At 48.4% G+C, this 22,449-nt stretch overlaps 1 protein-coding gene across 1 annotated transcript in view; it reads left to right on the forward strand.

The window, feature by feature from the left end:
- Positions 1–22,449, forward strand: part of ANKRD33B (ankyrin repeat domain 33B) — a 94,768-nt gene that overhangs the window by 47,197 nt on the left and 25,122 nt on the right. Inside the window, exon 2 of the mRNA XM_024246880.3 lies at positions 9,112–9,241. Coding sequence (XP_024102648.2) covers positions 9,112–9,241 — 130 coding nt within the window. The remainder of the gene's footprint in view (positions 1–9,111; positions 9,242–22,449) is intronic.

Raw genomic sequence — 22,449 nt, forward strand, 5'->3', positions numbered from 1 at the left:
GGTACAGTAGCTCACGCCTGTATTCTCCGCACTTTGGGAGGCAGAGGCGCGCATATCACTTGAGCCCAGGAGTTCGAGACCAGCCTCGGTAACATGGCAAAACCCCATCTCTACAAAAATACAAAAATTAGCTGGGTGTGGTGGTGCTCAACCATAGTCCCAGCTACTAGGGAGGCTGAGGGGGGAGGATTGTTTGAGCCTGGGAGGTGAAGGCTGCAGTGAGCTGTGATGCACTCCAGCAGGTAACAGACCAAGACCTGTCTCCAAAAAAAAATTTTATATTACATTTGTGGCTCCCCTTATGTCTTTATTGGACAGCACTGTCCTCAAGTATTATAAAGAATTCAAACTGGGCTGGGTGCTGTGGCTCACCCCTGTAATCCCAGCACTTTGGGAGGCTGAGGCGGGCAGATCATTTGAGGTCAGGGGTTCGAGACCAGCCTGGCCGACATGGTGAAACCCCATTTCTACTAAAAATACAAAAATTAGCCAGGCATGGTGGCAGGCACCTGTAATCTCAGTTACTTGGGCAGCTGAGGTGGGAGAATCGCTTGAACCCGGGAGATGGAGGCTGCAGTGAGCTGAGATCGTGCCATTGCACTATAGCCTGGGTGACAGAGTGAGACTCCATCTAAAAAAAACAAAACACACAAAAAAAGAATTCATACTGATCAATGAGGAAAAGACAAAGAAGCCAATGGGAAATGGACAAAAGACATAATTAAATCCTTCACCGAAGAGGAAATCCAGACAGCCAATAGATGCGTGGAAAGGTGGCCAGTCTTACTGGCAATCGGGAATGCGAAGTGAAAACACAGTAACAATGTTTATGCATCCGATTGGTGAAAATGCAAAGGTATTGGGAACTGGTGAGAATGAAGAAAAACTGTAACTTTCACCCATGAGTGGTGGAGTTGAAGTTGTTGCAGCTGCTTTGGAGAGGACTTTGGCTCATGTTCTACCCCCAGCTTGTCCACTTAGAGCACTGGTTCTCTCCTAGGGGCAATTTTGCCTCCCAGGGTGCATTTGGCAATGTCTGGAGGCATTTTGGGTTGTCATAAATGAGGGTAGAAGATGTTCCTGACATCTAATGGGTAGAGACCAGGGATTGCATAGTACAGGGGACAGTCCCCCCAGAATAAAGAATTATCTGGCCCCACATGTCAATAGTGCCCTGGTCGAAAAACTGACACAGACGAGGATCGCAATTAATTTCCAGCTCAGGTGCATCAGGAGATACAGATCAGGGTTTGAATTCAAGTGCTCTGTATTTGTAATCACAGAACTTTGGACACAGTGTCTATCAGTTTAGGGGCATGGATGAGCATGCAGAGACACTATAGTAGTCACGATGCATTTGCCAGTGATTTGGCTGGATCACATCCAGCACTGCGTGAATAAACCAAGTTTCAGGCTCAGATGTACATGGAGAGCGTTTTGTGCAAATATTTGGAATAGGAAATAATGCTCCCTATTAAATATATCACTTGGGCACAGTGGCTCACGTCTGTAATCCTAGCACTTTGGGAGGCTGAGGTGGGTGTATCACCTGAGGTCAGGAGTTTGAGACCAGCTTGGCCAACATGGCGAAACCTGTCTCTACTAAAAATAAAAAAATTAGCTGGGCGTGGTGGCGGAGCTGAGGCTACCTGGGAGGCTGAGGCAGGAGAATCCCAGCTACCTGGGAGGCTGAGGCAGGAGAATTGCTTGAACCTGGGGGGCGGAGGTTGCGGTAAGCTGAGATTGCGCCACTGCACTTCAGCCTGGGCAGCAGAGCGAAACTCCTTCTCTAAATAAATAAATAAATAAAAATATACTGTTTATGGATACATGCATATGTAATAAAAATTCAAAAGCAAAATCTGAGCATACACAGCAGCACCAAATAGTGATCACCTCTGGGAGGGATGGAGAAGAAAGTACAAAAAGGCATTTCAACTTTTTCTGTAATGTTGATTACTTTAAAAAGTTTGAAGCAGTTATGACAAAATATTGACCTTCGTTAATGTTGCCAATGAAGACATGGGTGTTTATCTTACTTATCTTACTTTCTATTTTACTTTTCTCTGTATTTGGACTTTTTCTTGTAATAAACGCTCATATACACATACCAAAGGGCACGTGGAACAGGGGCTGCCTGAGTCTAGGCAGCTCAGTGGGGGTTGTCCCTGTGTCTGTGCAGTTTGCCTGCTTTTCCCCAACACTGATCCGTGGTTAAGAGTTTGGTGCATGGAATGTTCCATGGGATTCTTTATTATGAGCTGGCTTTGGAGAGGCAGTGGGCTGAAGTGGTGGTGTCTGACCTGCGGTGCTGGGGCCACACCCTGCAGGGATTGACCCTTGGGTCCTGCGTCCTGGCCAGGAAGTCCTCTTCCCTTGCCACTTGCCACCCCTCTGCACTAGACCTGGACCTGACCTTTACCCTCCAAAGTTCTAACAACACATCCCAGAAGGTATCTGGTTCAAGATACTAACAATCACACTTGGGGAGTGTATTTCAAGGAAAATAGATGTCATATCATAGAAATTGCAGACAAATCTGAATTCCTGGGGAGACCCTTCAGAAAGGAAGTTTGCTGCCTGGTCTTTGCAGTTGAATTCATTGGCCAGCCTTGAGACTTGATCGGGAAGGGTTTGCCTTGTGTGACACCCAGTGCCTAGCGTAGTGTGGAATTTAAGGCCAGCAGTGGTGGTTGATGTGCACACTTGGTCTTCTCTACAAGCCACATGTGTTGAAGATTCCCTGCCTTACTGGGGCCTCCCTCTCATGCTCTTTCATTCTGTTTAGGCCCAGGGAAAGGATTCCTGCCTGTGGTGCTGGGCTTGAGGCTGTAGTACTCACCGTTTCTCTATGATATGTTGAAGCAATGAACTGGTGTTGAGGGATCTTAGAATTTTTAAGACTTGTATGAAGTATCGTTTCCTTTGGAATCTTGTTTGGAGAATAGCTTAATTAGATGATGTCTTAGTCCGTTTAGGCTGCTATAGGAAAATACAGTAAACTGGGTGGCTTATAAACAATGGAGATTTATTTCTCACCGTTCTGGAGGCCGGGAAGTCCAAGATCATGGGCCTGCTTTCTGGTTCATAGACAGCACCTTCTTACTGTGTCCCCACAGAGTGGAGAGGGCAAGGCAGCTCTCTGGGTCCTCTTGTATAAGGGCACCAATCTTATTTATGAGGGCTCTGCCCTTATGACCTGGTTACCTCCCAGCGGCTGCATCTCCTAATACCATCACTGTGAGGGTTAGGATTTCAACATATGAATTTTGAAGGGACACAAACATTCCGTCCATGGCAGATGGTAAGGCTCTGTCTCCAGAAGAACATTTGAGTCAGTCTTCATTCACGCTGCCCGAGTATTCCTGCATTACCTGTGTGAACTGAACCAGAAATTGGCCCCTCACAGGGAATCCATCTCTCTTGTGCCATTGCAGCTGCTGCTACCAAATGCTATCATCGATGTTTATCCTGGATGCCCACCCCTGTCCCCAGTGCAAGATTCTTTTCTTAGACCCCTGATGATTTTAATTTGCATTGTCTTAAAACATCCTGAGATGATTGAAACTTGCCTAAAATAGTTTACGCAGCAAAACACATATGTGTTAGCAGGGGCTCATAGCAGCCTTTTAGAAATATAGTAGCTCTTTAGAGGCCAGAATTCTTGCATTCATTCATAAAACCACATAGACATCTCCCCCGACCTATTGCTGGTGTTATTATGGGGTTTTATAGAAACGGAGTTTTAAGTATCTGAAATGTACTCTCTTGGTTCTTGGAATGTTTTCTCACACTCGAGCATGGTAACATCCTTTTTCTTCTGGGTCATCAGGATGATGGCTCCCCTACCGTGGTACCGTAGGCCCCACGTGGCTCTGGGGCTCCCTGGGCCTCTGGTGTCTCAGTCTCTTCCCTGGCTGTCGTGGGCTCCCGCTTTTTCTTCTGCAGACTGTGCTGGGCCTCATGCAGCATTCGGCCCTCCCTTTTCCTTCACAGACAGCTCTTGTTTGCACTTGTTTACAGTGGTTATTGTAAAACTATTTCTTAATGAGGATGTTATTAATGTAAACGTTGTGTTTGCTTACTTTTTTCAATGTTAATTAACATGATATAATTTCCTCATGAATACAGCTTTGTTTTACAGAAGAATTCTAACTGCGCAGAATCACATGCGGTGACTCACGCCTGTAATCCCAGCACTTTGGGAGGCCAAAGAGGGCAGATCACAAGGTCACGAGATTGAGACCATCCTGGCCAATATGGTGAAACCTCTGTCTCTACTAAAAATACAAAAATTGGCTGGGCATGGTGGCGTGCACCTGTAGTCCCAGCTACTTGGGAAGCTGAGGCAGGAGAATCGCTTGAATCCAGGAGGCAGAGGTTGCAGTGAGCTGAGATCGCATCAGTGCCCTCCAGCCTGGTGATAGAGAGAGACTCCATCTCAAAAAAAAAAAAAAGTGAAAGTAGTTCTTCCAAAATGTTCCTTCCTCACCCTACCCACCCTGGATTAATCAGGAGTCTCTAGAGAAATTGTGTGTGTGTGTGTGTGTGTGTGTGTGTGTGTATAAACATATATGTAGAGAAAGAGAGATTTGTTTTGAGGAACTGGTGTGCGTGATTGTAGGGGCTGGCAAGTTCAAAACCTGGGGATCTGGGTAAGAGTTGCAGTTTGACTCTGAAGGCAGCACTGCTGGTCAAGTTTCTTCTTTCCAGGGTGTGGGGAGGCCAGCCTTTTTTCTCTTAAGGTCTTCAACTGATTGGATGAGGCCCACTCACGTGATCAATCAACTCAAAGTCTGTTGATTTAAATATCAGTCTCATTTAAAGAATACCTTCACAGAAATATCTAGAATAATGTTTGACCAAATACCTAGGTACTGTGGCCTAGCCAACTTGATGCATGAAATTAACCATCACACACCTCCCATTCATCTTCCTTCCGTTCTTAATATTTTTGTGTGGTTCTTCTAGATGTTTTCTATGCAGTTTCCTGTGTGTGCTTGTGTATGTGTTGAGAGCTTTAACTCACTTAGATAATGATCATCTTCCCCCGTCCCCAACTTTTTTTGAGACAGGGTCTTGCTTTGTCACCCAGGCTGGAGTTGGCAGTCACATGATCTTGGCTCACTGCAGCCTTGACCTCCCAGGCACAAGCAATCCTCCCATCTCAGCCTCCTGAGTAGCTGGGACTACAGGCATGTGCCACCGTGTCTGGCTAATTAAAAAAAAATTTTTTTTTGTAGAGATGGGGTCTCACTGTCTTGCCCAGGCTGGTCTCAAACTCCTGGCCTCAGGTGGTCTTCCTACCTTGGCCTCCCAAAGTACTGGAATTATAGACGTGAGCCACTGCACCTGGCCTCATTTAATTTGTTAATATAATAAGTGATGTTCTGGCTGAGTGCCATGGCTCATGCCTGTAATCCCAACACTTTGGGAGGCTGAGGTGGGTGGATCATTCGAGGTCAGGAGTTCGAGACCAGCCTGGCCAACAAGGTAAAACCCTGTCCCTACTAAAAATACAAAAATTAGCCGGGCTTGGTGGTAGGCATCTGTAGTCCTAGCTACTCGGGAGGCTGAGGCAGGAGAATTGCTTGAACCCAGGAGGCAGAGGTTGCAGTGAGCCAAGATTGTACCACTGCATTCCAGCCTGGGCAACAGAGCAAAACTCTGTCTCAAAAAAAAAAAAAAAGTGATGTTCTTAGGTTTCTAAATATTATATCAGCCTTCCCAAGGTGGCTGTCAGCAGGTGCCTGCTGCACATTTTGGGAAGTTTTACCTTAGGAAGCTGGAGGAGTGTGGTGGGGAGAAGGAGGTGCTATTAGTCCAGAGCAGAACCCTTCTCTGGTTGAGGTGAGAAGGAGGGGAAAGGAGGGTGGTCCTGAAAGAGACCTAATTCAGGAGCCAGATACTTCCGGAGCCCTGAGAGTGTCTCTCTTGTATCCACCTAGGGAAGGCGTTCCTTTTAACCTGAGTCCTTTAAGTGCAGGTTGGATGTCAGGGTTGGCAAAGGCAGATGCCATCTGGGACCTTCCTGAAGAGCAGGTTTGCAGTATATGCTAAAAGCTTTCAAAATACCTATTTTCTTTAATCCAGAAATCCTACTTCTAACAATGTCTCCTGAGAAAACAAGAAACAAAATACACAAAGCCTTAGCTCTAGGGGTTTTCATTGCGGGTTTTACTCATAAGAAAGAAAGTGAGAAACAGATCATCTGAGTATCCAAGAATAGGGATTTGTTAAATAATGACAATTCTACCTTGCATAGAATAGAATACTCTGTATCTACCAGAAATTTTGACACAGAGTTACTTTTATTGATGTGAAGATATTGCTGATATAGTCCTAGCTAAGACATATAGCAAATGGTCCTGTTTTAGTTTGAAGAAAAATGTGTGCATATGTGTGTGTCTGGTCTATAACTTTTTTTCTTCTCTTTAAATTTTGGATCTTTTTCTGCAATAAATATGAGCTACTTGTGTAATTATATGCAAAGGAAGATGTTACATTATGTTCAATATGTTTTATTTATAAGTCAGGAAATTGTAGAATACTAGAGCAATATCTCCATCCAAAGAAGTTAAAAATGATTTTTGGGTGCTCCCTGGTGGGATGACAAGTTTTCCGGCACATTTATGCGAAAGCAGGTGGGTAGGTTAGCTGGGAGAATGGAGGTGGTGACGGCAGCGAACTCTTAGTTCCCAGAGAGGCTGAAAACCTCAGCGGCTTCTAAGTAGAGCCTGCCTGCAGCCCACTCTTTTCTATTTAAAATTAGATTATTGTGAAACATTTCAACGTATAGATGGAATGACCTATTTCAAAGGGTGCATAAGCTAGAGTATATTAAAGAGCCTTTACCATAGTCAGCAGTTATTGAGTTGATTACGCCGTGGTATGGATGTCAGTGTTAGAAAATCAATGGTATTCTGTAGAACTTTAAACATGTGAATATTTGTGATTTAATATTCTTCTGTGGGGCAGCTAGGAGCCTTATTGAGATAAGTGGGCAGGGCAACTGGAGTCCTGTTGTTGTTCCATGAAAAATTATATTCTTACTAAAAATTGGCCGGGCGTGTTGGCTCCCACCTGTAATCCCAGCACTTTGGGAGACTGAGGTGGGTGGATCACGAGGTCAGGAATTCGAGACCAGCCTGACCAACATGATGAAACTCTGTCTCTACTAAAAATACAAAATTAGCCGGGTGTGGTGGCACATGACTGTAATCCCAGTTTCTTGAGAGACTGAGGCAGGAGAATCGCTTGAACCCAGGAGGTGGAGGTTGCAATGAGCTGAAATCGCACCATTGCACTCCAGCCTGGGCAACAAGAGTGAAACTCTGTCTCAAAAAAAAAAAAAAAAAAAAATTCTGGCGAAAATTGGGCTGGGCCACTGTGGAGTTGCTCTCAATATAAACTTTGTGCCTCTCCTGCAGTGGTGGTGTGACTGGCAGTGCCAAGAGTGACACTTTGACACTTGATTGCCCGGTCATTAGCTCCTACCCTGGGTTGAATTTTAGCATCTCACTGTATCTCCGTCTATGAGGCGGTGAGCCTCACACCTGAGTCTACGCTGTTCTTTGTTACGAGGTCTCTTCGTCAACTTGGGTTGCTGCAACAAAGCACCATAGACTGGGTACTTACTCAGAATGGAAGTTTATTCCTCACAGTTCTAGAAGTCCAAGATCTTATACAGAGTGGAAATTTATTTCTCACAGTTCTGGAGGCTGGAAGCCCAGGATCAGGGCGCTAGCATGGTGGGGTTCTGGCCCGGGCCCTCTTCCAGGATGCAGACTTCAGACTTCTTTCTGTGTCTTCACATGGAGGAAAAAGGCACAAGAGAGCTCTTGAGGTCCTTTTTATAGGACACTAATCCCATTCATGAGGGCTCCACCCTCATGATCTAATCACCCCACCAAAGCCCCACTTCCTGCGCTATTCCACTGGGAGCTAGGATTTTAACATTTGGTAATAATAGATCTACAAAATCAACTATCAGTGTATGTATCCAGCTTGGTTCTCTCTCCATGACTCCATGCTGCTATCCATCTCTACCTGACGTCACCACTGGGTTGTCCAGAGACAGTCTCATACAGTACACTGAAGTCTGCATGCTATCTGTCGCCACGCCCGCTCTGTCCCACATCCTGTCCCTCTCATTTGATGGCAACTGCATCCTCTCAGCTGCTAGGGCCGAAACTTTGGGGTCATCCTGGACTCTTTTTCTATTCAACCTCACCTCCATTCTAACAGCAAATCTTCCTTTCCAGAATCCAAGTTCGCCTCCCCAGCTGCTGCCCCCACCCTGGTGTGACACCATCTTCGCCTGCCTGGCCCCACAGTGGTCTTCCATCAGCCCCCCGCCTCCACCCCATTCTTCTAGAGCCTGTTTCCCACCCAGCAGCCAGAGTGGATGCAGATGATTGGCAGCCGATGGCTCAGGACACTCCCCCTACTCAGGGGGTCCCCAGGGCCCTGTCCACGGTCTCTGAGACCCCCTGTTGCCTCCTGGACCCAGGTTACTCCTCTTCTTCTCACTCACTCTGGGCTAGCCCTGCCGGCCACTGGGCTGCTCCCTGGATGCACCAGGCACGGTCCTGAGTTGGAGCCTTTGCTTGAGCTGTTTCCTCTACTGGGGCATTTCCCCCTCTGTGTATCCCTGTGGCCCATTGCCTTGCCTCTTTCACACACGGGCCCCAACATCACCTCTGCCAAGCCCAGCCTGACCACTCTATTCCCTAGAGAGCTGCACCCCGCCCTGCACGCACCTTTTTTACCCCATCGCCGTCTGCCGTGCTCTGTCGTTTATTTCTCTACGCGCCCCATAGTTGGTGCGTTTCCCTCCCTGGAGAAAGCACACCCCAGGAGGGCTGAGACCTTAGCAGTTCACTGATGTTTTCACGTCTAGGCCCTCACTCGAGTCAGTGCTCAACACACATTTGAGAAGGATCGAGCGGCTGACTCACTCTAAACCATCTCTGAGAAATGGGACTCCAGGTCCCTGTCATTGCCTTGTCCAGCCCCCTGGAGGGTAGTGGGTGCCCCTCGGGGTCCCCAGTGCTGACCCAGCATGCTCCGGCTCTGCCCCTCTGACCCGCTTCCCCTCTTCATTTCTAGACCGGCCTTATTGTCGCCTGCTACCACGGCTTTGTGGATACCGTGGTGGCCTTAGCAGAGTGCCCCCACGTTGACGTCAACTGGCAGGACAGCGAGGGGAACACAGCCCTAATCACAGCTGCACAGGCAGGTAAGAGCTGGCTTTCCCCTTTCTTCTCAGAGCCGTGGCCAGAGCAACACTGCCGGGCAGCCCGGGCTCCCGGTGCGATGCAGTCAGGATGGAAATGATCAGAAACCATGTCCTGCTACCAGGGGGTGCCAGGGAAGGGCTGATCGCTGTGACCACATGCTATGCATTTACCCACTTGTTCAGAATTCAGTATGGGCAGATCAAGCTCTGATACTGCCCAAAGTTTTTGAATATGAATCTGCACCAGAAAGCCACCCTTGTCACTGCTTCACCTGAAGCCTCACACTCCATCCTGCTCCCGAAGACTGGCGGTGGCACGAGGCTGGCAGACCCACCAGTGGAAGAGACACAATCATGTGTCTCAGTGATAGTTAATCATGAAAGTAGACACGTGTAGAAGGTGAGCTTGCACTTTACCTGTAGAGTTAAAGAAACGCCAGGAACCATTTCTGAGAGCTGTTAGAGCATCCGTGTAACAAGCTGAGACGAAATCAGTGGGAGCATCTTGTGAGCGGGTATCCAAGCACGTGGCCCTCAGCCCACCAGTCATCAAGAAGACGGCACTTATGTCAATATTGCCAAGTGCATTGCGACTCTCCTCCTTTGGAACTGTATCCAGACATTTTTTTGAGGACAGACATGAAACCTGTGCTTGCCTCTTCATAATCACACTTCATTTGGAACAGTGGTCTTGACCAGGTTTATCACTGACCCCTTTCAAATTTCTTGGCCTCCAAAGATTTTGTCTGTTTCATCGGTCGAGTTCTCAGTTGCAAGCAAAGAAGCTGCCTGCGGCTGAGCCAGGAAGAACAGGCGCTTGTGTGTTGAGGGAAGGAGGGGAAGCGTACATGGTTGTCAGGGGTTGTTGAGAATCCCACTCAGGGCCTGGAAACTGGAGGAAGTGCCCCTGACCACACTGTGTGTTGATTCTGGTTGGGAAATGGCTGTTGCTGTCACCAAAAGGAGACCTCCTTGTCCCTTGTTGCTTCACAAGCCCCTGTACCAAAACCACCCTGGGTGGATCTGATGGGTGAGGGGCCAGGGAGGCTGGAAAAACCAGTGTTTGACAGTTTCATCCCCCTGTGGTGGGAGTGGTCTGGGCACCTCACTTTTCAATCAAGACGAATAGAATGGGGAACTCTTCAAACTTAGAAAGGGCCAGGGGCTGTGCTAACATGTGTTCACCTCCTCAGGTTTCGAAGCGTGAGGCATCACTTCCATGGAGGATTCCAGGCTTTGAAAGCCTAGCAGGAGTGTGAAAGGGCTTTGTAAGAAGGCATTCAGTGATTCATTTCCTCTCGTGGGCCAGCCGCCATGTCAGGGACCAAGGATACAGAAGTGCAGGGCAGCCCCGTCCCTGAGTAATTCTGCAGCTCATGGGACAGAGAAACACACGAAGCCCAGCACCATCTGTCTGCCGGAGCTCGGTGCTGTGGGATGAGAACACTCTATCTGCCTGAAGTTCATGATAAGGCCTTGCAAGAAGGGGGTTTGAGCTGGGGCTGAGAGGGAGCCGGGCAGTTCTCAGGAATGGCGAGTCTTAGGGACAGTGTACGTGGGCATGGCTGTAGGATGGTATGTGTCTAGGAGAGATGAGGGGAGGATGGGGACCAGACCATTAAGGGTCTAAGCCCAGTGCAAGGGAATCTATTTCAGTAGCGTGAGGCTGCGTGAGTGGTGACAGGGGTGAGAGGATCCCAGGAGCCTAGCAGAGGGCTCAGAGCACAGGGAAGGGCTGGGAGCTGTGTGGCTGGAAACGCAGTTGGCGGTGGTGGTGATGCGGGCCATGGAGGAGAGCTGGGGGTCTAGGATGGCTTTGGGCTTTGGTACAGGGGATAACACCAACTGCAAAGGGTGTATAAGTAAAAGAAGATGAATGGGAGGAACATTGGTTTTGAGCTGGCTATCACGACTTTGAAATGCTCTGAGACCTCTAAGTAAAGAGGTCTCCATGGCAAGTCAGGAAGAGATTGGAGCTCCAAAATCTGGTCCCTGCTAGAAATACAGATGAGGGACAGGTGTTGCTGGTGAGAGCTGGGACAAGGATTAGGTCATGACAGTATGAGAATGTACGATAAGAGGGGATTTCTTTTCTTACTGATCTGCCAGAGCTCTTTTTGTGTGTTAGAGATAATAGCTGTGCTTTGACACCCATGAGGTGCTTTCCAAAGTCTTGCCTGTTTGCAGGTGTTTTGATTTTATATTCACCCATGATTGTTTTTTCAGAGTCAGGAGCACATTGTATATTTTTGGCAAGAATATGGCATTGGCCATGATATGTCCTTGGTGTGTCCTATCAGGAGCACATACTGCCAGTTTGTCCTGGTGTGGGTGATGCTAAATTTGATGAACTGCTTACATTTCTCCATTTTAAAGGCAGATATTTCCCCTGTGTAATTAATAAGTAATCTGCAAGGTGATTCTTAGAGATGTATGAATATCCTGTTTCCCCACCAATTTTTGCCATTGATAATCCTTTTCTGAATCATTTATTTTACACTTATTATCTGACATTTTTCTATAAAGAAGAGCTTTCCTTTAGCCCCACCCTTTTTTTGGTACCATTACTCATTTTTTAAAAATTTCGTGTGTTCTACTTCAATAACGCCTTCGTTCTTTTCAGTGCTGAAGTTATCCCAAACCCAGCCAGTTGGTAACCCTGGAGATGGCTCCAGTGTCCTTTTGTCATATTTCTGTCAGTTTTGGGTATTTTCTTGATTTATGGCACACCAAAGTGTTCCACATTCTCCCTGGACTTTCCCAGTCCCCGTCTGTAACCAGCTGTATCTTCAAGGAATGATAGTTCTTTTTAGTGAGGAATGGTATTTAGAAACCAAAATCTGGGCTGTAGCTGTGCTCATTCGCACTAAATGTTATTGCTTCTAGGCGTTTCAGTGAGCAGAGTTAGAAAAAAAAAATATTTAAAAAATAAGGATACCTCCAATCCAAATGCAACACCATAGTCTTCTTCCTCTTCACCCTTTCCATATGCTTCCCTCATTCTTTGTCAGCAGGAAACCTGGTTTGCAGCAATCACAATGCATTTACCCATTTTCCTGTCCTATGACAAATGTGCACAAAGTGGTGATACTAAAGGATAATTTTCAAAAGCTTAAAAATTTGACTCTCTGGCTTCTCTCTGTTGCCTTTGGTCACAGATGGTGTCTTCATCTGCTCAGGCTGCGATAAGGAAATAAGCAGCTCTCTGGGGCCTCTTTTGTGAGGGCACTAATTCCACCACGAGGACCCCTCCCTCAGGACCTAATCACCTCCCAAAGCCACCTGCTGTGGTGTCGTCCTGGAGGCAGGATTTTCGCACAGGAATTTCGGAGGACAGAAACATTCAGACTGTGGCAGGTGGGAAGCTGGGTAGGAGCGAAGATTCCTGTGTTCTCAGCTCTCTTGGGAGCTGGCCCACCCAGGGGGAGCCATGCTGCCAGACAGAGCTGGAGTCCAAGTCAGGTAGCAGGATTGGGTGGCTGGGGTGTGTACCAGGGTCTGGGCTATCCTGAGGGCAGCGTCACAGCTGGAAACCTGCCTGGGTGGACAGGAGGAGGCGGGCAGAGGCCTCAGCCGTTATCCTGCTTCCTCCACTTGGCCTGGCTGATGTTCTTGGAGGCTGATTTTAAAATACAATGCACAGTGTTTTGGGGGAAAATAACCCCACGTGAGCAAGGAAATTACAGGTGAATATCTCTTCCACCTCACTCTCAGCCCTCTCTTCAGTCTGCTCTCTGGAGATAACTGTTGTTAATGATTTGATGCCTAGATGGGTTTACTCTGCCTTTTCAATTTAACTAAAATCATTATTATAATGTATTTTTTCTTTACTTCTTGTTGTTTTCTTTCCTTCTTTCTTTTTTTTTTGAGTCTGTCTTGCTCTGTCGCCCAGGCTGGGGTGCAGTGGTGCGATCTCAGCTTTCTGCAACCTCTACTTCCCAGGTTCAAGCGATTCTCTTGCCTCAGCCTCCCGAGTAGCTGGGATTATAGGCGCCAGTCACCATGCCCAGCTACTTTTTGTATTTTCAGCAGAGGCGGGGTTTCACCATGTAGGGCAGACTGGTTTCGAACTCCTGACCTCAAGTGATCCGCCCGCCTTGACCTCCCAAAGTGCTGGAATTACAGGCATGAGCCACTGGGCCTGGCCTTTTTTTTCTTTTTTACTGGCTTTTGTTATCTTCCCCTATTTACTGATTTGCTTGAGCTCTCTGTGGCCGCCAGTGTGTGCACCCACCCTCTGGCCTGGGCTCTGATCCCTGGACACCCAACCTAGGCCGCTGCCTGAGGCTTTGGGACTGAATTGTTGAGGTTGCATAGGGAGGCAGAGGGGAGAGGGACTTTACACCATTTAAACAAACACAGATTAAAAAGCTTCCTTGTGTGTGTCTTAATTGCCTCAATGTGCCGAAGAGATTTTCCCTAATTTCTTTCTGAACCTCCAGGGGCTGCCCCTGTCCCCATGGGCATAGTTGCCTTAGACACTGGCTCCCAACCTTGCACCTCCGGTGTCAGCATCACCTGGGCTGGCTCATGTGAGCATTAACACAGATCTGGTGGAAACACAGACTGCCAGGCCCTGCCCCTGGAGTCTTTCTTTGAATAGGCCTGGGGTGGGGCCCAAGAATGAGCAGATCAACAGGTTTCCTGGTGAGGCTGATGCCACTGGCCCAGGGACCCCACGTTGAGGATGGAGAGCTTTGAGGATTTTATGCCTGATGACGGCAAAGGACCCCTCTCAGTGGGCACTGAAGACCAGCAGAGTCACAGACCCCACGAGAGATGTTGTCAGACAGACACAGAGGCATCACGGAATTAAAGTGAAAATGAGGAAAGCAGGTGAGCATCTGTTCATGACTTTCCTGTGCTGTTTTGTCAAAGAGGCTGCTTAGGCCCAATCTGGTGATGTCCCATTTTAATCAATTTCATAACCAGTTTTATTTATTTGATGATTTGTTAATTTCAAAAGCTGTCCATGCATATGTGCTTACAGCCAAAAATGACTACAAAAGTATTATCAGGAAGGAAGAAAAAGATCCCTTCTCAGTCTTCCAAATAGTCCAGCTCCATTATCAGCACTCAGGAGTCACCTCTTTAGACCTGATTCAGTCCTTTCCAAACACACACGTATGTACGTGCGCTTTTTATTCACATGACTAAGCTAGTTCTGTTGAGATTGTGTTTTTAGTGGTTTTGTTCCCTTGATTATTAATCTAGAAGCTCCTGCTGCGTCGATGTCCCTGAGCCCTGCTGGGTGCTCGTAGCCCTGCCTTCCTGCACGGGGATATGTGGCTCATGCCTGGTTCCCCACCAAGACTTCAAGTTTGAGAGGCTGCGTTATGACTGGCTTTCACTCATTGTGGTGGACCCGGCTTTTAGGCCAGTCCTTGGACATGAAGCACTTGCTTCTTAAACTTGTTTGAAAAGAGGATATTGTGTAAAATGCATGAACCATGGTATACTTAACTGTCCCAGTTACTGGACAGGTGGGCTTTTGAGTTAACCAGCAGCAGCAAGGCTGTAGTGAAGTCGTTGGGTCTGGGGTGCATCTCTGAGGAGAGCGTGTTAGGGTCCTGGCAGGAAGCATGTTGAGCGACAGTTGTGCACAGAGGGCTGAACAGAGGAATTGATGAGGGCCTGTCAATTATGGGGGAAGGGTTGAGTTAAGGGAACCAACATTGAAAGGATTAAGGGGAGGGGCTCTGCAGAGAGTGACCCAGGCCAAGAAGCTGGAACCCGAGAGGCAGCCTCGGCCTAGAATCCCAGCCAGGGGCTGGAGTGGGAGGTAGGGCCAGATATCCCGCTTCTTCCACCCTGGTCCCCTGCTGAGCCAACCCAGAAACCTCACTGGGGCAGAAACCGGGCAGGTGCTGTTGGTGCAGGTCAGCTTCCTAGGCCAAAAGCAGGGCAAGGAAGAGGAGAAGCAATGTGCAGACGCACTCTTAGAACAGAATTGCTTCCGCAAGGGCTGTGCCTGTTTTAAGTGTACGCAGCTGCCAAGCGGCCTTTAGAAAGCTGTGGCGATTTCTCCTTTCCCCTGAGTGTCCAAGAGTGTTCTTGCCAGCCCTGGCTGAGATCAGTCTTTTCAGTATTTCCCCACTCAAAATGAACCAAAACTCTGGTTTTCAGTTGTGTTTCCCCAGCTCTCTTTTGAGCCTAGTACCTGTTAGGATGCTTTTGGCTTCAACCACAAGGACACTGCCTTCTCTTGCAACACAAGACATCTGCAGGCGATGTTGCAGGGTTGCTTCACTGAGTAGCTGGGTGATGCTGGGACCCAGTGCCACTTCTCAGAAATACTTTCGCTTTTTCCTTCATGGTCCCGAGGTGGCCCCAGCCGCTAGAAGCACCACGGCTTCACGTTGCAACACTCAGGGACATCAAGGAAGAGGAGCAAATCCCTGTCAGGTTTCCTTTTATAAGACAGGAAACATTTCCAGAAGCCTCTAGCAGAGTGTCGTTGCCATCTCACCAACCAGGGTTGCGTCACAAGCCCGTGCCAAACCAATGATGGAGGATGGCTTGTGTAGACAGCAGTCACACTAAGCAGAATCAGCATTGTGAAGCACAATCTTAAAGCAACCATATGTTTATATTATTTGCTATGGCAACTGGGTTGGTTGTCTGAGAGTTGGGAGCTCTGGGTTTCTGGAGGACACAGCATTTATGAGTACGAATTCGGATGCAAATGCCTTCATCTGCCTTTTGAGTGTTCTCTAAAATGTCTAATTTCCTCGGCTATTTAATGCACAATAAAAATACAGCCAAATCTGTACTAGATCTGTAAATGGAGAGAACGTATGAAAATAAATCCTCATGTAATCCCTAAATCTCATTTAGCCAGTCATTTCAACTTTCACCACCGCTCCGCTAACAAAAATAAAATAAGATAACCAAATAAATGAATAAGAAGTCCCATGGATAGAGTTGTGTGTTTATTTCTGTTTCCTTGTTGTGCTTTAACAGAATAGCATGGACGTGGTGAAGTGAGGAAACGCCAGGGGTCTCTTTGAGCTGGTGATGGGATAGAGCCCGTGAAGCTTGTTTTGGGTATAAGGAACCTCTGAAGTGTGCTTGCAACTTGTTATTTCTTGCATTTAATTGTAAAATTCTGAAGGCTATGTGCTGAGAGCCAGCCTGGCAGGATGCTGCCCAGGGACGGGGACGGAACGGGAGGGATTCTCAGGGGTAGCTGTGGGTTTGGGCTGCGGGGGAGCCCTGGTTCCTGAGCTGAATCAGGGAGAGTCCCAGTTCAGAGGAGAATTTATGACTTGGTCAGAACCCAGGAACAATGCCTCTTCATGTTATTTATCTTATTTTATTAGCAGTGCACATGATCACGATCTTAGTGTGATCTCATTGTGATGTTCATGTTGTTTTGAAGTGCTTCCTTTTTTCTCAGTTTATACTGTTTCAAATAAGAGAGTAGAACTTGGCGAGTCTCGCTTTCCCAGCGTTGCCTTATCTTTTCCTGTGAGCTTTTCTGAGCTCTTCTGATTGGCCATGGCAGCGCCACACCCCTGCCCACTGGCCAGCCAGAAGGGCTCCTCAGCCAGCTTGGGGCTTGCCTGGCTCCTCCATCAGACCCCTGCCTGCCCTGCAAAGAGCAGGGATGCTGCCCTCCCCTACTAACCCTGCCCCTCCATCTGCATGGTAAATGCCTTATGCTAAGAATTCCTGGAGTCTGTTCATGCCGCGTGGCTGGTATGATGTCATATTTCCAAAGCCGACAGCCCCCTCTACTGGCCTGGTCTGGAGAACTGCAGTTTGAGTGCCTTGAGTCAGTCAATCTTAGACAACCCAATTCTGTAACATTTTCCCATTTTTAGAGCAGTTTGTGTTTATTGCCTGCTTTTTTTAGATGGAGTTTTTCTCTTGTTGCCCAGGCTGGAGTGCAGTGATGTTATCTTGGCTCACTGCAATCTCCGCCTCCCGGGTTCAAGTGATTCTCCTGCCTCAGCCTCCCGAGTAGCTGGGATTACAGGTGCCTGCCACCACGCCCGGCCAATTTTTTGTATTTTTAGTAGAGATGGGGTTTCACCATGTTGGCCAGGCTGGTCTCGAACTCCTGATCTCAGCTGATCCACCCACTTCGGCCTCCCAAAGTGCTGGGATTACAGGCGTGAACCATTGCGCCCGGCCAGCCCAGCTAATTTTTATTTTTTGAGATGGGATCTTGCCATGTTGCCCAGGCTTGTATCTAACTCCTAGGCTCAAGTGATCCTCTAGCCTCAGCCTCCCTGGCCTCTTCTGGCCTCGGCCTCTCTGCTGGGATTACAGGCATGAGCCACCTTGCCCACCCTGATACTTTCAATAAATCAACTTTTCCCAAAGGAGAAGTAGGAATGTTTCAGCCTTTTCATCTAATGCATATTTGTTTAGCACCCCAGAGCATGCACTTAGTTGGAAGCTTTCAGCTTGTGAGCTGGGTAATGAGGGCTGTGGCGGCTGTGGGAACCCACATGTGCATGGGAACGTGGACGATGAGACACTGTGGGTCAAGGGGCACCAGGGAAGACCTGGCGTTGGAAGGGATGGCTCATCAGGTCACCAGGTAAAAAGAGGAGGCAGAATATTCCAGGTAGAGGGACTCCTTGTGCAGAGGCCACTAGATTAGAGGAAGTGTGGCTCGTGGGTGAATTACACGGAGAGCTGGCTATGTGACCAGAAGTGGATTGGGAGGGCATTGGCGATGAGAGCTGAGGGTGAAGAGGTAAAAACCAGCTCATTGAAGAGTTGAGACCTCATCTAAAGAGCAGAGCCCATGAAGAGTTTCGGATGAGTAGTGGGGATGGTCAGAGGCCCCTGTTGGTGTCACCGTGCTGCTGGTGCGGAGAATGAATGGGGGCAGAAGTGGGACCAAGGAGGCTAGTCAGGACAGGAGCTGTGGCCCTATGGGGATGTAGTAGCCCAGGTCAGGGATGGAGAAACAAGGACAGCTTTAGGAAATTTTAAATTTTTTTTGTAGAGATGAGGTCTTGCCATGCTGCCCATGCTGGTCTCAAACTCCTGGGCTCAAGTGATGTCAGAGGTGCAGTTGGCAGAATGTGCTGATTGCTTGGGTGAGGGAGGATGTGGAGGGCTTGAGACTGAGTCCAGCCGTCTGGCTTGGGTGATGGGGTGACTGGTGGTGTTCATCACTGAATAACGGATGTGGGAGAGGAGCAGCTTTGGAGGAAAGATGTTTTGGGTTTGATGCCTTGAGTTTGTAGGATACCCATGATGAAATACTCAGTAGACAGATACTCAGGTAAAAAACTGAAGAAAAGAGATAGAACTGGAGAGAGTTGATGTGGAAGCTTTAGAGCTGAAACGTGGATCCACAGGAGTGTATAGGATCACCAAAGGAGAGTGTATGAGATGAGGAGGGGGCTTAGCAGGTAGCTGAGAAACAGCAGCATTTCAGGAAGGAGAGAACAGGAGCTCAGAACGTTGAGAAGGCGGAAAATCAGAAGGGTGAGCATCTGCATGTCCATGGAAAGAGTGTGTTTCAGAAAGGATGAAAGAGAGGAGTGAGTGGGAAATGCTGGGGAGATGTTGAGTGTGATGAGAACGGACAAATCACCATTGAGTCTCATTGTAAGAAGGTCACTGGGGACTGCTGGAGGTGGTTTCAGCAAAGTCAGAGAGTGTCGGTAGCAAGAGTGAGAGTAGATAGGTCTGGAAGTGGACTGAAGCGGAGTTGAATGGTTGATGGAGGGTGGCGGGAACATGAAGTCAGGCCCACAGGGATTGCTGTGAGTCACATATGCTTTTAAGATGAGAGACCCTTGAGCATGCATGTCAGCTAGTTATTGCTGTGTAACAAACAACTCCCATGCTCTGGGATGTTTTTATTGCTTATGCATCTGTGGACGGGCTGGGGATCCGTTGATCTAAACTCTCCTTGCTCAAGTCTGTGGGCAAGTCGGGGACCTGTTCTTGGGCACTTCGGCTGGGGCAGCTCTGCTGCATGCATTACTCATCCTCTTCCTGGGAGCAGTGAGCCAGCCTGGGCATGTTCTTCCTGGGGAGACAGCTGAGGCACAAACATGCATGTAAGTCTGGATAAGTAAATTTCAACCTTCTGCTTCCATCATGACTGCAAACATCCCATCGGCCAAGGTTCCACTAGACAGAGAACTGGGAAGTCACTCAACAGAGGGCAGTGTGAAGAATACGGGCCATTAGTTCATTGTAGGAACTAAGGGCCTTCTGAAGTTTCACTGAAATCAACTTGCAAAAGGCAGGTGAATGAGAGAAGAGGCATACAAAAAACATGCGTACATGGGAGCCTTCAGAATGAGCAAAAATACAGGAGGAATTTTCCATTTTTCTGCTTAGGTTCAACAATGTGTGGACAGTTATGTAGAAATATAGTTGGACAGGCCAGGCGCAGTGGCTCATGCCTATAATCCTAGCACTTTGGGAGGCTGAGGCAGGAGAATGGCTTGAACCCAGGAGGCAGAGGTTGCAGTGAGCCGAGATTGCGCCACTGCACTCCAGCCTGGGTGACAGAGTGAGACTGTGTCTCAAAAAAAAAAAAAAAAAAAAAAAAGAAGAAATATAATGCTAATAGACTGAGTGGGGAAACCCCACAGGCCTGCCTGTCTCCTCGATTCTTCCAGGTTTCTCTGAGCAGCACTCCTTCCTTCTGGGAATGACCCTCCCTGGAACGGGGGTCTTATGACCTACAGTCAGACTTGGCAAGTCAGATGATTTCTATATTAGAGCAGTATTTTTAGGTTTTATGGCTGGCTTTAGGGAAAAGGGGTTCTGGTTTCAAAGATCCGCCTTGGGGAAGGGATTCCAGTTTGGATGGCTGGCCTCAGGGAAGAAGGGACTGAGAGACGAGAGGGCAGGAGGGCAGAGAGAAACCTTTGCTTCTGAGGCCTTCACTGTGGGGTATTGCTTTCTGAGCCCCAACAGCATTCTGAGGGAAGTGGGTCTGCAAGGAAGGAGAGGTTGATGAGAAACAGGAGGGATCTGATAAATATTCCACAGCAGTGGGCAGGGAGTGGCTGTCAAGCACAGGAGGGGAGGAGCAGGGATAAGCCTCTTTCAGCAAGAGGAGAATCCCCTGCGTTTTCAATAGGAAATGTGAACTGAGGACTGACTAGGTTCATAAACTTGGAAAGAAGGACTTTCTTCTCATAAAAGGTTGCAGCCTGCAGGGTGGCCATTGTGGCAGGGAAGCAGAGCCTCCGGCCAGAAGCCAGAAACAGACCCTTCCAGGGGCAGAAGAACAAGACAGAAGAACAACGCATGCTGAACGAGGTGGCTCAATACACAATACACATATTCCGTAAGCTATGGGAGAAGCATTGAATATCAATTAGAGGAGAAACACACACGTGTGCAATCGAGCTCCGTGCCTCTCCCTGGGACCTGTGTTCAAAAAGTGACAGCGTTAGCATGATCTGAGGGTGGAGTTTTCAGGCCCTGACCTCAAAAGGTGAAGCAGAGGACATGAAAACCCTCACTGCGTGTCCTCTGTGGACCTGCTGGACCCACTCCAAAGCCATGGCCAGTGTCTCTCATGAGGACGGAATGCTGGTCGGTTGTTTCGTTCAAATTGCAGAAGGGTGGGGCAGCATCAGGCAGTTGGTTTATATCAGTGGAGGAGTCTTTAGAACGGGCTGGTTTCTATTTAGACTTAGGAAAGAAAGCCTCACAGTTAGCAAGGAATGGGTATAACGAGGCATATCACCCTTCCATCCTGTCATAGACAGGACTCAGTTTTCAAGGGTTCTCTGGGGTCCCCTTGGCCAGGAGGGGGTCAGTTCAGTCCGTTGGAGGGCTCAGGATTTCACTTTTCTTTCTCGGAGGCCCATGAATGTTGGCAGCATGGGGGGCGATGGGGGAAAGCCGAGGGACTTCCCTTCTGGTGGTTTCGGTTCCCTCTGTGAACTTGAAGACGAGTCATACAGGAGAGGGGTTTGCGTGAGGTCGGTGACTTCCATGTGAAAAGTTTAACATTTTCCCCATGGGGCCTGGGGAAGAGTCAAACGGGAAGCACAGGAGCACTGTTGGGCCAGGCTGAGAGGCCGGTCAGGCCCAGTGGCATGGGTGTCCACCTCTCTGTGTCTCCCAACAAAGGCGCCTTGGCATCCATGCACAGCGGAACCAGGGGTGCGGCGGGGCCAGGCGTCATTTCCAGCTTTCCTCTTTTGCATACCACAGACCTGTCCATCCACTCATTTAGGAGCTCTCTGAATTAAGCACTCCTCTCCCTCCTTCTGCCTGGGGTTGGGGGCTGGGCTCCATCTCTGCCTCCCGAATGCTCTGGTGGCCTCCTGGTGAGCTCCCCACCGCTGGGAGAGCCTCAGGTCCAGGGTGGAGAAGGCCCCACACCAGGCCGCACAGCCAGCTGTGAATCATCGTCCCAACCTTGCATTCGTTTTGAACGGCTTTGTGCTAGTTTCCCCTTTTTTATTTTTATTTTTATTTATGTATTTATTTTGAGACAGCGTCTTGCTCTGTTGCCCAGGCTGGAGTACAGTGGCATGATCTCTGCTCACTGCAACCTCCACCTCCTGGGTTCAAGTGATTCTCCTGCCTCAGCCTCCCGAGTAGCTGGGATTACAGGCACCCGCCACCACTCCCAGCTAATTTTTGTATTTTTAGTAGAGATGGAGTTTCCCCATGTTGGCCAGTCTGGTCTTGAACTCCTGACCTCAGGTGATCCGCCCCCCTCGGCTTCCCAAAGTGCTAGGATTACAGGCGTGAGCCACCATGCCCAGCCAGTTCTCCTCTTTTTTTTTTTTTTGAGATGGCATCTTGCTCTGTCACCAGGCTGGAGTGCAGTGGTGCGATCTTGGCTCACCGCAACCTCCACCTCCTGGATTCAAGTGATTCTCCTGCCTCAGCCTCTGGAGTAACTGGGACTACAGGTGCACGCCACCATGCCCAGCTAATTTTTGTATTTTTGGTAGAGATGAGGTTTCACCATGTTGGCCAGGATGGTTTGATCTCTTTGCCACGTGATCCACCCATCTCGGCCTCCCAGAGTGCTGGGATTACAGGCGTGCGCCACCGCGCCAGGCCTATCTCCTCTTTTTTTAAAATAAACTTTTGATTTGAGAATAGTTTATGCTTACAGAGAAACCACAAACATTGTACAGAGAATGCCTGCGTGCCTCACACCGGTTCCCTCTGTTGTTAAGATCTGATGTCCATGATGCATTGGACACAATGAATGGACCCGTGTCAATGCACCATTATTAACTGAA

This window comes from Pongo abelii, chromosome 4 (genome assembly GCF_028885655.2).
Source record: "Pongo abelii isolate AG06213 chromosome 4, NHGRI_mPonAbe1-v2.0_pri, whole genome shotgun sequence".
Taxonomy (NCBI): domain Eukaryota; kingdom Metazoa; phylum Chordata; class Mammalia; order Primates; family Hominidae; genus Pongo; species Pongo abelii.